The sequence below is a fragment of the Gavia stellata genome, chromosome 11 (assembly GCF_030936135.1).
Source record: "Gavia stellata isolate bGavSte3 chromosome 11, bGavSte3.hap2, whole genome shotgun sequence".
Taxonomy (NCBI): Eukaryota; Metazoa; Chordata; class Aves; order Gaviiformes; family Gaviidae; genus Gavia; species Gavia stellata.
Genome location: NC_082604.1, coordinates 11,929,423 through 11,943,244, shown reverse-complemented (window position 1 = coordinate 11,943,244; position 13,822 = coordinate 11,929,423). Strand labels below are relative to the sequence as shown.

The 13,822-nt window shown below is 41.5% G+C and overlaps 1 protein-coding gene across 1 annotated transcript; it reads right to left on the bottom strand.

The window, feature by feature from the left end:
* Positions 1–4,029: 4,029 nt before the first annotated feature.
* Positions 4,030–5,662, bottom strand: CCL20 (C-C motif chemokine ligand 20). Its single transcript, XM_009810087.1, has 4 exons — positions 5,581–5,662; positions 5,204–5,318; positions 4,355–4,432; positions 4,030–4,057 (listed from the first exon to the last, which is right to left on the bottom strand). Exons 1-4 carry the CDS (start codon positions 5,660–5,662, stop codon positions 4,030–4,032), a joined length of 303 nt encoding a protein of 100 aa, XP_009808389.1.
* Positions 5,663–13,822: the final 8,160 nt, after the last annotated feature.

The window sequence follows — 13,822 nt, the reverse complement described above, 5'->3', positions numbered from 1 at the left end:
GTCTGGTTTTATTTACGGTAGTAGCTACATGAGCAATACACTATGCTTAATATATAATAGCAGGCACAGCGCCATATCTATTGTATATTGTATTTAAATGTTCAGCAGCTCTTGGTGAGCTTTGACTGGAAGCTATCTGCAATTGATAATGCAGAAGAAACAAACACAGCAATTTAAAAGCCTTTAACAGAGTTAGGACTGCAACAGTGGACAGTCAAGGCTGACACCTTCCAGAACAGAGCAACCACAAGATCATAGGAACATACATAGTTTTCCATTTATGTACAGTCATACAACTGTAATCACTTAGTGAACTTAGCATACACAATGCACTGATTTTAGTCTGAAGACTAAAAACTTCTTTTATGCTTCATATTTTGGCAAAGTATGTTGCCTGTAGCCTGGTATTTGGAATAAGACTGCCAGGCTGTAAAGCAGCTGAGCTCAGCATACAGAAGGCTTGTTACAATTGATCATCTGTATTGTTTTGATGTTTATCCAGCTGGGTGTATGCCATTAAAATCAAGTGACAGTGTCATAAGCCTAAAGCCTTTCTTGGTTCACGAATTCCCCAATTCACTTCTCAACAAAATTACAGCTGAACAATGCATTCCAGTTCATCAGGAGTGAAGTTCAGTTACATGTGGGCTCATTGGTATTGGTAATTGAAAATAACTGGCTAATTATCAACACTCCTATGAAAGACCTAAAAGTGTCATTGTCACTAAGCACACCCAGTAATGAAAACATGCATACCGCAGGCTAAGAAGGGCCTTCACCCATTTGTCTCTTGGATTTGCACATGCTTTACAACCCACCCCCCCGCTTTGTGTGGAAGGTGGAAAAAACAAGAGATGAGGAACAAAAAACAGTCTTCAACTGATAGTTAGGAGCTACCATCAACTGAACGGTAATTCAACAAATGTTAATACTTGCCCAGCAGATGAGATGTGGCAGGTTTTATATTTTAACAGCAAAATTAAATCAGCGGAAGATTTTATATTCTTTACAAAAATCACTGTCCATGCAATGCTAAGTTATTTTGTTGCTTTGTGCTGGAGTGGGAGGAAAAAATATTAAGAAATTAGTAAATCTGATTATGATTCCATATATGAAGAGAAAATTTTCTGTCAAAGATCCCAAGCTAGTGAAATGCTGCAACATTGTGACTGGGAATGATGTGAGATTGCTTTAGAGAAAAAAAAAAAGAGTTAAAAAAGAAGCAAAAATAAAAATAAAAAACAAAAAACCAAACAAAAAAAAACCCAAAAAAAAAACCACACAGAAAGAAGATGCACAAATAGGATTCAATAATAATACTTCAGCAGGCACAGGAATCACTGAGGACTGGTCTCAATACAGTGAGAGCAGGAGACTTTGGAACTGATGTATGAAGTTGTGCTGAGACTTTGAAGGGAAAGCTCTCATACCCATTATCCAAATGATATCCAAGCTGTAATAAAAAGCCTTGTTGGCATTTTGCAAGAAAAAATATTTTGTTTTTTAAAAAATTACGTAAATGGAAGGGAAAAAGTCCCCAAATGACCTTCTAATACTGCACCTCAAATTGTTCAACAAAATTGCATATGCTGAATTAGGAGCTGAGGGACAAAGATAGAGAGGAAGAACCTACACAAATGCAGAACAGCCCCACCAAAGTAATCAGGATTCAGGTTTTCCTAGAAACGGTCATGATTTTCAGAGCTGTCAGAACTTTTAACTGTCCACTTGAGGGTACTTACAAAAATGTGCCTCTGATCTGATGATTTTGGAGATACAGTACTCGTTTATAATATCTATTTGTATCCTCAGGAATGCATGGAGGGACATGCTATTTTTACATGGAATTTCCTACCAGTAACATAATAACCTTATCAACCTATGTTATTGAGCATTGAAACCAATTTTCAAATTCTTTTTTTCCTCCGGTGAGGTTGGTTATAAAAAAATATATTCAACCAGAATAAGAGGAACTAAAAGCAATCCCACGAGTCATAGTTCTGTGGATGAAGCATCTGGGGTTTTGTGGTAATGGAGCCATGGCCGACAAGAGGAAGGATGAGTTACAGAAGCAATACAAAACTTTTGACAGGCCCGACCTGGGAGTACAAAAAACCACCCACAGAATTTCACATATCGGTCTTCAATTTCTTATTTTGCTCCCCTGCTTTGAATTCGCTAGCTTGAACGTCAGACTTTTCTGCAACAGGTTCATCTACAGCTCTGGTTCCTAACATCTCCACCAATGCCTACGGTAGGCTCGGGGAACCTCACCTTCTGACTCTTTTAACACAAATCCATTCAGTGTGTCTGTACCATTTTGTTGGTGCCTGATTTAACCTGGGAGCTCTTTGGGCCCAAACAGGAGTCCACACTAGTGCTAGCAGGTATGAGGTAGAGCTCTGCAGTTTTGCCCAGAAGTTAGGGGAATCCCTAAGGAACATGCTGGGTAATTACTCCTAACTGGGAGGCTGATAGCTTCTTCCATGACGTCTTTAATATCAGGGACATGGAATCCACCTGCTGGAAATTAAAGCCAATTAATCTTGCTCTTTCAGAGCTTCACTCACAGAGAATTGCCAATTCCCAGATTTGCAGGGCCACAAGCAGATTGCTTAAGTTCTAGCAAGTTTTGAAACCAGAAAATAATAGCCTTACACTCATGAACACCATTTAAAAAGCCCAACACCTCTCAGCTCTTCTCTCAAGGACACCAAAAATGCTTTACATTTAGAGTTTAAATTAATTAAAATTAATGCTTCTATCTCTATGACTAAAAGCTACCAAAAGCCAAGGCGTAGATTTATCTGCAAGACTCTGGTGCTGACAATGAGAGGACTACACCTACACAGCCTACTTCGTCACATCCCTGAAGCCCATGTGGGCTGTGTAATAGTACCTAAAAAACCGAGCAGCCTTCCCCATTCAGCCTGCACCCATGTCCTACCTACTCCATGGAGTCCCATTACTTCTGTCAGGCATCATTTGTACTGCAGTAGTGTCTGCAGACCTCCATCAAGAGATCCTGCATCAGGAAATCCTCGTTATGCTGGAAGTCATAGGATACTATAGGAAATGCATAAAGGGGAGGAAAGCACTGCAAATTTCTCCTGTAGAGATAGCCCTTTAAATTGAGAGCAGACTGTGTTACCTTAATCATAATCCTTCTCAATGGATGAGCTAGAAGCTTGCCCTGTAACAATATGGGTAAGTTTCCTCCTGAATAAATAGATAAACTGGTAAGAGAAATTCTCTCAAGTCTGATTAAGATGAAATTGAGCTAAGAACAGATCTTCATGGTAAGCAAAAGCTTCATATATAGCAGCTCTCTGGGGGAGAGGAAGGAGTTATATTCTACAGAGGTCATAGCTACCCATAGGGCAAAGTGAGCAAGGTGGAAAGTGGCTTTAACAGGTGTGAATACACTTGTGTAATAGTTTCAGCTGGATGCTCATAAGCAAAGGAATTCATTTCAAGGGGAAGTCACCTTTTTCAATTAAAAAAATAAACATATCACACAAAGAGTGCAGATTTTAACATTTATTTTTTTTTAAACTCCAATTTCCATTTTTTCCACAAGCAGACTTTGTTTAACAATAGTTCAAGAAGTATTGTAAGGCTAACTATGGTTAAAAGGAAACATTTTGGCACAAGACAGTGCCAAAGAAGTAACAAAATAAACAGAATAAATAACCTGCTTTGCACATGCTGAACAAAAAAAAAATAACATGCAATAAACTTAATAAAATTCATACTCTGTACAACAGCTTAAGGTAGTCCTTACTAAATAGTACTTTTATGTCATACTAGTAACATACACATATTAGTAAAAACAGAAACTTTAACAAAATGCTTAATTCAAGCAAAACAGTGATGCAATATGAATCAACTCAAGAAGTTCAATGGTTCCAAAGAAGCCAGAGAGGTGACTAAGCACACAACAGTGTACAAGACGACGATCTCAACCAAGAGGTTGAACCTAGTGGTTCTTCAGCCACATCTATGTTTAGTTCCCTGCTGGAAACCGTATCACATTGACATCTTCTTGAGCTTATGGCTGTTGAAAGAATGAAAGAACACACATAAATAATGACCTCAGCCACAGGTCAATTATAGGTTTTTCTCTCCAACATATAGCACCTCCTGAGAGAACAGCTCAGGTAGAAAAAGGGATATGTGACATGACTGTCCCCAAGAAGACTCTAAAAAGGAGTAGCCATGTCTGACAAGAGATGGAAAGACAGATGTGCTCAGCATTGCCATCAGAAGTGGCATTCAGGAGAGGTATGAAACGGGCTTTCATACGTGCTCTGTTTTCGTCAGCCTAGTAGTATTTAGATTTTTAGGTTCCTACCTCAGGAAAAGAAGATGCTTCTTCACCCAGCCTTCCTTAGGATTTACACAGGCATTCAGCCCGCTGTAGGTGTGGAAACTGGAAAAAAAAAATGGTAAGGAGATTGGTAAATCATTAGAAAACCCTGCTATAAATACTGTGAAGATGCATTTGGTCAAAAACATGCATCATAGTTACTCTATATAATAAGCAATAGCAACTGCTTTTGTAAAGGCTAGTTAGATATGGGATGCTCCACAACCCCTCCAATACTATATCAACAAAAAGAAACACCTAATGAAATTTAAATGTAACAGCTGCTTCAGTCTCAGGGATCATTTTTTGCACCATAAAGTTGTGTTCAATTTATCAGAACTATTCAGACAAAGGACTTTGCTGGATGCCAGAAATGATTTGTGAGACTAAGGAGAACAGTTGCTGTCAAGCTAAGGTGACAGTTCAACATTTAGGAGGGCTAAAACCTTGTGGGAAAAAAACTTCTGATCTCTGTGAATTAAGAAAACTCTTGCCACTTATACGTCTGTTAACAGGTTTTGGCAAAGGAACATCCTGTGTTGGCAAGAGTGGCCCTCAGCTGGAAACGAAGTATGTCTTTATTTGCACAGCTGCTTCCTAAACAGTCAGATTTATTATTTACATTGTATGGCTGTCCTATGAGTTAGTAGTCCCTATCAAATAGAGGTTGTGTATTTTGTTTACAGGTATTATATACAATTTATTCAGTTAATTGAACGTTTTGAAAAAGCAAGAAAATTCATGCTTACAATGTTCAAATCATTGTTTCTGTCCAGACATCCTAAGGTTAATACATGTCAGAAAAAACAGAAGATCTTCTGAAAAGTAACTTACATGATTGCATGGATATCACAGACTTCACTGGAGAGCTGTTCAGTATAACCCTTTAGGGCCCACCGAGGCAGACGCACTTTGGTGTAAGACAGGCAGCAATCCTGGTTGCTTTGTGCTGGAATGAAGGAAAATGACAGTAAATAAAACCCATTTGGACCACGCTGCCATGCTGCCCAGGGTACTGCCTGTTCAGCCCCCTGACTATCCAGCTCCCCGTTGAGAGGAGGATTAGGCAGTGTACTTTGCTGAAACAATTCCCTTCCACCTCACCCTCGCCCTGCTGCCAGCTGCGAGTATGAACGCCCCTGGCATGGCTGGTGCGGTGCGGAGCGGCACCAAGAACCGCTTCCTGGGGCCGAACACCCGAGCTCACTCACCTTCGGAGGTGCCGCACAGGAGCAGCGCCAGGAGCCCCAACAGGGAAACCAGGACCAAGCTCTTGCTGCCAAAGCCAGCCATTTCCACTCCACGCAGAAACTGTGCTCCAGCGAGTGCTCGGCTGCTGCCTGCTTGTCCTGCCAGCCTTGCCGCACCTCCACCTGCTTATAAAGGGGTGGTAGGAGCTGCGGGAATTCACACGCGGGCGGGTTCCACTGTCATCAGCGGGTTTCCCCATGGCAAATTCCATCGTGCCCGATTCGGCCCCAGCACACCTTCCTGGTGCTATAACCGGAGATAACAGCATGCTGGGGAATTTTTTTTTTTTGTAAAGTAGGTTAGAAGATTCAGCCAAAAAGAAAAGGAAATAAAAGGCTGTGAGGTAATGGTTCTGTGGGTGAAGCATGTGTATTTTTAGGGGTAGGAGTTTGTGGGTTGTGAAATGAGGAAAGTCAAATGTAGGTAACTCGATGTTACCTACAGAAACTGCATATCTGTTGTGCTCTAGTTTAATAAGCCCAACTTGAGGGCAGAGGGAGGTGGGCCTAACCCAGCCGGATTCATTTCAGTATGGCATGCTCATAGGAGCTGGGTAACTATCTGCTATGATACCAAAGCACTACATTAATATTTACTGGTTGACCAACACAGTAACATCAGGCTTTCCAGATTACTGCTTTCTGAGCTCTAGATTGTAGTATTGGTTGGGACATGTGAGCAACATTGAGTATTCATGGAAGTGGGTTTCTTTAGAGTTTCTTTTACCATATATTCACTGCCATCACTTTCTGCCAGCTTGTTACACACCTGAACTACTTCATGTGAAACAGAGCTAGCTTAAAAGCAACTTGGAATGGGGTCTATATTTTCTACTGAACCTGTACTGTCCAAAATGCATCAATGCTGTTTCATAAGCAACAGCTGTATCTTGTTACTTTCCCATGCCAAACTGTACCTGAGTATTGCGACTCCTGAACATTCAACTAAAACACACACAATCTTAGAACTGTCTCGCTTGGCTCGGGAGAAACCCTCGGAGAGAGGCTCTGTCATCGCTGCAAGTACACTGTTTGAGCTGCTACTGAAGGCTGTTACTTTCCAGTGCTGTTTAGTGACCTGTGTGAAATGAATGTGATGGCTGCAGGCCATGTCCTGGTCAGCTGGTGTACACAGGAGCTGCTACCAGCTCCAGCTGGTTATAGAGTAACCTGAGCTTTAAGTAGCTTCTCTTAAGGTAAAGCTCAGGGACACTGTCATAGTCAGTTCATAATTACATACCTTCTATTCTTCACAGACTGCCAGTACCTCTCACGAAGGGTGTGTTCCTGTTATTTCTTCCCAGAAATGTAAAGAATTTGAACTCTAGAACAGGTTATTGTTCAGAGAAATTAATTTTTCTATATAATAGCCAGAATTTAGGGAAGCTCGTATGGCCGGGGTACGTATGAGCAGCCTTACAGCGTGCATGGCATGACATATGTTGGAGATGCTCCTCCTCAGAGCCACTGCCATTGGCCAAGGGACAGGGGAAGAGGCAATAAAGATCCTATGCCCTGATGTACGCTGTTTTTTGTAACTGCTTTATGGATCATAGTGAAATGCCATAAAAATACGTAAAGATCAATGCTCTCAGTATGCAGCTATTTCTGAACCGTTTTAAGGACTATCTGTCAGCATTAGGCAATGCTACAAAATAGCTAACTAGAATGATAACACCTGAAATGAGGAAGTTTGGCTTGATAGCTTTTTCCTTTCCATAAAGATAGAAGTAATTAAACATGAATCACTTATAACTATTTCTAGATTGACAGGTATCAAGCATCAGGTTGGCAAGAAGCAATTCTCTATGTTCCCCACAAGCACCACGTTTTTGGTTGGTTTTTTTAAACTGGTTGTCCAATAACAACCTGGGATTTTTTATTTACTTACTATTTTTTAGGCAGGAGTTCACACCATCCAAATGCTATCAAGCAACTGCCTTTAAGAAGATATGAAAATTAGGCATTGGATTATCAACCCACATTCCTCCACTTCCACCCTCCCATCTCACTCCAGTGTTGATACTAGGAAATTCTTCAGCTACTTTAGAAAGAGAACTTTCTAAGATTGTCAAGATAGTAACCATATCTTCTTAACCATGGATTAGTATCAAGAGCATCAAAAGCACTAGGAAAACAGTACTTTTAAAAATTGCTAACAAAACCTTCTAAAAAAGTGATCAGTTTGTCTCCCGTCTTGTTAATGTACTTGTTACTCCCTAAGTTCACCTCTCCCCCATTAGTTTGGAGACTTGAGACATAACTGATTAGGATGATTATAATGTTTATTGATTAGGCAGCAAATCTTATAAAAAATATCTAATACCCTAAGTGGCTAATAAAAACACTGCTCTTACTAGCAATATTACTTCACAATTTTATCACCTCAAGTAATATTGAGTTACAATTCTATTGCTTACTATTAGTATTGATACAGTGGTTACATTAATATATTGGTTAAATTATTATAAAGAATACTGAAAAATCACTAGTAAGTGGTATTAAATTGCAATTCTACTGCCTTGCCTCCTGCACTGAGTATTAAGGTACAAGTCTATACTTCCTTACAAGTTTATCTCTTCTTACTCCCCCCCTCCTGCACTGTCTTTCAGACATAGACCTGGTGGAGAGTCTGGTGGGTTGTCCAAAGGGGTTGCCCCCAGCATCCCAGGAAGCTTGGGCCCACAGGCCAACTTCACCACTGCCTGGAGGCAGCTGCCCTCCTCCTGTCACAAGATCCTCCCATTTCTTGCTCTCCTTCTTCATTTTATACCTTATTCCCCATTTTTTCCTTTTCTTGAACCCACCTTTTCACCACCCCTGCATCTCCTTTCCTCTGCCCAAACTCCCCCCAAATAAACAACTCACCCCCAATTCCTTTTCCTCATTGGTCCCAAATCTATTACACCCATATCCAACTTTGGTGTTTCTTATGCCATTTCCTAGGCAATTACAGCTTAACATGTGATTGCTGGTACTGTTATCTAGATGGAGATGGCCTTGCATCTCAAGTCTCCCTTCTGACTCTACAGCGCTATTTCTTCTCCGTTCAGTGCTGTTTGGTCAGAATCTTCTCACATGAGCTTTGACACCCCTACCTACTCTAACTAAGCACAAGCAGTTTGGATACCAGAGAAACGACATCACCTAGTTAGTGCTCAAGCCATACTTCTGCCCTCAGACAGCTTTCATCACACCTTTGGTTCCCACCAGAGGCCACGGCTGGTGTTGTCACTCGTGTCGCAGCGGGGCTCTTGCTCATGGTACTCCTTTTATGTCATGGTTTATTTGATTTAGGAAATTAGGTTAAGATTTGGAACAAAAGCCATGAGGAGGGCCTCAACTTCAGGAGCACTATCCTTTTATTTGTACTTAGTCTGTACAAAGCGCCTTCAGTTTATTTACACAACGTAGTTAAAAAAAAGTTTTAATGCAAACAGCTGAAGAAAGTTGCCTGCTAGGTCCTGATATGACTCATAACCGTATCTTATCGGTCTTTACAAGTCCATAATGCAAACAGAAGGCAAAAAAAATGAAAACAGGGAGGGGCTTACGTGTTCAAGGGAAGTAATTATTCCCTGGGGACGAGGGGACAGTGACTGCTGTCCACCCCGACCCAATGAGGCTTTTGGCCTGGTTTCCCTTAGCACCTGCGTGAGCAAATGGCGGGGTATGGACTGGCCGGGGGACTGCAACACAGGTGAAAGACTGGGCCGCGGGGCGGCGACCGCCACCTCGGAGACTGTTCATGGGCCAGTTGGGGGTGGTCATTGCTGGGCCAATACATTGCGTTTAGTGTCCTAATACTAATGCAATTAGGAGGCTGCACATGGAGTGGGGGTCAGCGAGGGGGCTGCCAGGTTGAGGGAGACCATTATTTCCCTGCGCTGGGGCCTGCAAGGCTGCGTGGGGAGGGCCGTGCCCAGAGTCTCCTCAGAGGAGCACAGCCAAAGCACAAGAGGCAGCAGCCACAAGTTGTGAAAAGGGAAATTCTCATCAGACATAGTGAAAAACCCTCTTCATAGCAAGGAGTGCGAGGCACTGGGACAGGTTCCCCAGGAGGGGATGTGAAAGCCCCGTTTGAATACCCTTAGAGATACTCAAACCTCAACTAGACATGACCCTGCCCTGAGCACGATCTTACACTTGGGTTCCTTCCCAAGCCACAGTCAAGCCCACATTATTTTTTTCTGGTTTTGTCATGTCTTACTCTCCTTTTCTTCTTTCAGTTTCCTAACTTATTTGCCTCTTCCCAACTCTCCTTTGCTATAAGTTTCTCAATTTTCCTCCCTCCTGCTCTCCCTCTATGTTGCTGCACTCACAGTAAGACAGAGCACCAAAACACAGACTGACAAAGTTTTTAGTGTCTCCTAAACCTCCCCTCCTGTATTTCCAGGGACAGGGGGAACAGGCCAAACCCCTCCTGTACGTATTATAAAAGATGAGGCAAAGACAGCCTAGGCGCCAGTGCTGTAGAGCCGTTCAGTTAGAGCTGTGAAAGGAGAGGAAATCTGTCAGGGAAAACCAAGCCTTTTCCAAGGTAATATTGGGAAACCAATAGTTCTGAGCAGTTTGGGGATGTTAAAGAGGAGAGCTGGGGAGTCAGACGGCTGTCAGACACCAGCTGCAAAGCTACAGCCTCTCTGTCCCTGCTTTCCCCGGTCACCAGGCTGTTGTGTCCTGGTAATATGCTTTCTCTCTTTTATCCCAAAGGGCTTTTACTCACAGAAGTACCTGCTGAAAGTCTGAAGTGCTGAAGGGACATATAGTTCAAACTTCATAAACACTCCTGTAGCAGTAGAAAAATGGACATTATTTCTGGGGGATGGGCTTGCCCCATCACCCTCCCCATTGCAGAGCAGCACAGAAGCAGACCGCCTGGTTTCCAGGTACATGTGGAGTCGTGTCAATAAAGCTACGTCTGTTTTCATTCAAAATCTTGCATATGAGAAGCCGTATGCACATGGGGAATTCAAAACTATGTGATTTGGAAAGCAGTTTGAAATGCTTTGAAACTGTAGCCCCACAATGGTAATCTATTTGACTATGCAGCTCTGCTAAGAGATCCTAAAACAGTCATACAAATGCAAAGCTTAAAACACTCCACTAGCTTCTGAGGAGAGACACAGAGAAGAAATTTTGTAATCATTAACTATTTGATTGATAGACTACAGCTTATAGTCACTTCTTAATGGGTTTATGTCTAATATTAAACATGAAAGATTAAAAAAAACCACAAAACCAAACCCATCTCTTACCTACCCTGATATTATACACTGTATATAATATTTTCATCTGTCCTCTACAATAAGATGAAAAACATATCAACAGTTTTTAATTGACTGGTAACGGTTTACCAAAATTTCTGTTTTTATTCATTTTTATTTGCAAGGAGATGTTGTTTTACTACTTATTACTGCCCTTGTCCGAACCGCTAAAAATAAAGCATTATAGCAATACAGCTGATCAACCAGGAAGAACAGAACCAAACAGGAGAAATTCCCTTCTGTACTTTCTGTTTTAGGACACCTTTGACAGAGCAAAGGGCAAGAGAAGGCACTAGTTCAAAGGAATAGGGACAAATGTGGGGATTTAATCATTGCATAATCACCGATGATGAAATACATAATAAATCCCAAGCACAAAAGTTCCACATGTAACTTGCTCAATATCTCTGGAGCTTTAGAGGCTGTGATGCAATACAGTGATTTCATGCAGTTCAATGCTTGCATGACTGACAGAAATCCTTATCTGAAGGAAGAAACCAATTTTCACTAATTATACATTGCACTTCATAAAGAACAGATCTAGAAATACTATTGGATGACATTGATTTGATGCAATTATGGACAAATTATGTGCCTGTTGGGAAAAATTAACCTCTGATCTATCGAAAGTGCAGGTTATGAGGAGACTGCTGCATCTGCCGTGAACATCCTAGCATCCTAGCACTGCTGGTTGCTTGCTGCTACATACATAAGCTGAATATCTGGTGTTCTGAGGGCCGATTTTTCACTTTCATAATTAACCCTACTCTGTCTATAGCCCCTCATGGTGGCCAACCACGTTTTCACAGAAACAGACCTCTCAAAGTTGAAGGCAAAACCTATAGTTAGAAAGAAGGATGAAAAAAAATAGTCAAAGGAAGAGACAATTAAAGTCTGCCTACCAAGCTGAGCTCTAGGGTACATTAGATTTGCTTTATTACAGCTCTATCTCCCTTCCAATCTAAATTCGTATGTGCCTTTAGGCATAATAAACACAACAAAAGAAACATATCGACTAATTAAAGAAGTCGAAAAGTGCCAATTTTCTGCATAACTTCTACAAAGGTGGGGAAGAAGGGAAGGAATCGCTTGAGAGGATACAATATTTATCTCCTGCAAGGGACTGAGTCCTGTGTCATTTGCAGACAAAAAGGAACCTGCTTACAAAAAGTAGTAATGTGATTTACTATGGTCTAACATCCTGGAATCTTCACAAAAAAAAGCTGCCAGCAACCTTTTAGCACTAGAGTCATCATACAACCCCATTGAAACTAAGCCTGAAGCTTCTGGTTTTCTATGGCCCCCACCTCACCACCTCTATGCGTGTCTGTCAGTGCTTCTCCATTGCTGTGGTGTGGCTGAGAGTTTCCCAGAGATGCACAGATCCCAAAGAAGATCTGGAAAAGGACAGTGTCTGGGGCCCAAATCCACAGCCTGAATGTCAAGATGTCTTCCAGTACTAACAAATGAGGGTTTGCAAGTAAAAAATATTTAATTCAGAAAGAGGAGATAAAGATATTCCTTGGCAATTATGAAAGAGAGAAGTTACATTCTCCAGATTTTGACAAATAGTAGACAAGAACAGAGGTGGCAAAAAAAATCTGGCACTTAAAAATTTCATTAGAAATGCAGTTTTAGTTGGGCTGAAGCTATTCATTAATTCAACTGAAACATGGTGAATAGTTTTGTCTAAAAATTAGAAGAGAATAATTTAGAAAAAAAAGCAGCTTCACATTTTCTATGTTCTCTGCTTGCTTCCTCAAGTTGACCAAAAACATAAAACAAACCCTAAAAAGTAAAGAGAAGAAAGAAGAACTAAGTGGCATGAAGTGGTAAACTTAAGTTGACCAAGAGAACTCATTGACTGAAGGTCACACTTGACATATAGAGCACTTCACAGAATCGCTAAGGTTGGAAAAGACCTGTAAGATCATTAAGTCCAACCATCAACTAACACCACCATGCCCATTAAATCATGTCCCACAATGCCTCGTCCACACATTCCTTGAACACCTCCAGTGATGGTGATCGCTCTGGACTACTTAGTACATGATTAACACAGCTGGTGTTTTGTCTCGTATTACTGGAAGACTAGCTTAAAAATATCCAATAATAGCTGCTTATTTTGGATTGCCAAACAAAAAAAGTTTGGCTTTAATAGATATTAGTTAACACTATTGAGTAGCTGTGTCACGAACGTTGGCAGAGTAGCCATGGACACAGCCCTTCTCAAGGCAAGTGCTGCAATCACTGTAGCTTTTCAGCACTATGCAGTTACGTTATAGGGATTTTCCCGTGGGGAGATTTAAACCATGGCTGCCCAAACCAGCTGGCTCGGACTTCCCTCTGTCCAAGGAAGCCACAGCCCTGGGTCCTTCCATCCTGACTCTTACAGGTTCTTTTGCATAAAACAACTGAGATATTGCCTTTATTATCCTCCTATGCCCTTAAAACTCCTTTTCTGCACCTTAGTCCTCACCTCTTGATTTCTGGAAGAGGCATTTGGGGGCCCTAACAAGGGCAGTCTTGCCCTAGCTCCCATTAAGGAAACATCTGCTGGGGTCATTTTTCCTCTCTTTCTACAAGGTTCCCCTTGGCTGCTTCAAGCATATCTTGCTTGTCCTCATTTTCAAAGTCTCTCACCTTATTGCTGGCCCAGACAACTCTAGTCAGCCCACTGGACAACTCCAATCAGCCACAGCAGTGCCCTGTTGGTTAGCACCTTGGCTGAGGCTTTAAGGAAGGTACTGTTCCCAAACACACAAGACTGCTCAAAAGATTCAGGGCCTCCTGTAAATAAAAAGAGCTTATTCTGCAAGAACCAGAGCCAGAAAAGCTGCTCAAATACAAGATGTTTTAAGCCAGGCAATCTGGGCTGTACAGAAATCTGCTATTCCAAAATGACCTGTGTTTTACAAGAACATCTTCACCTCGAG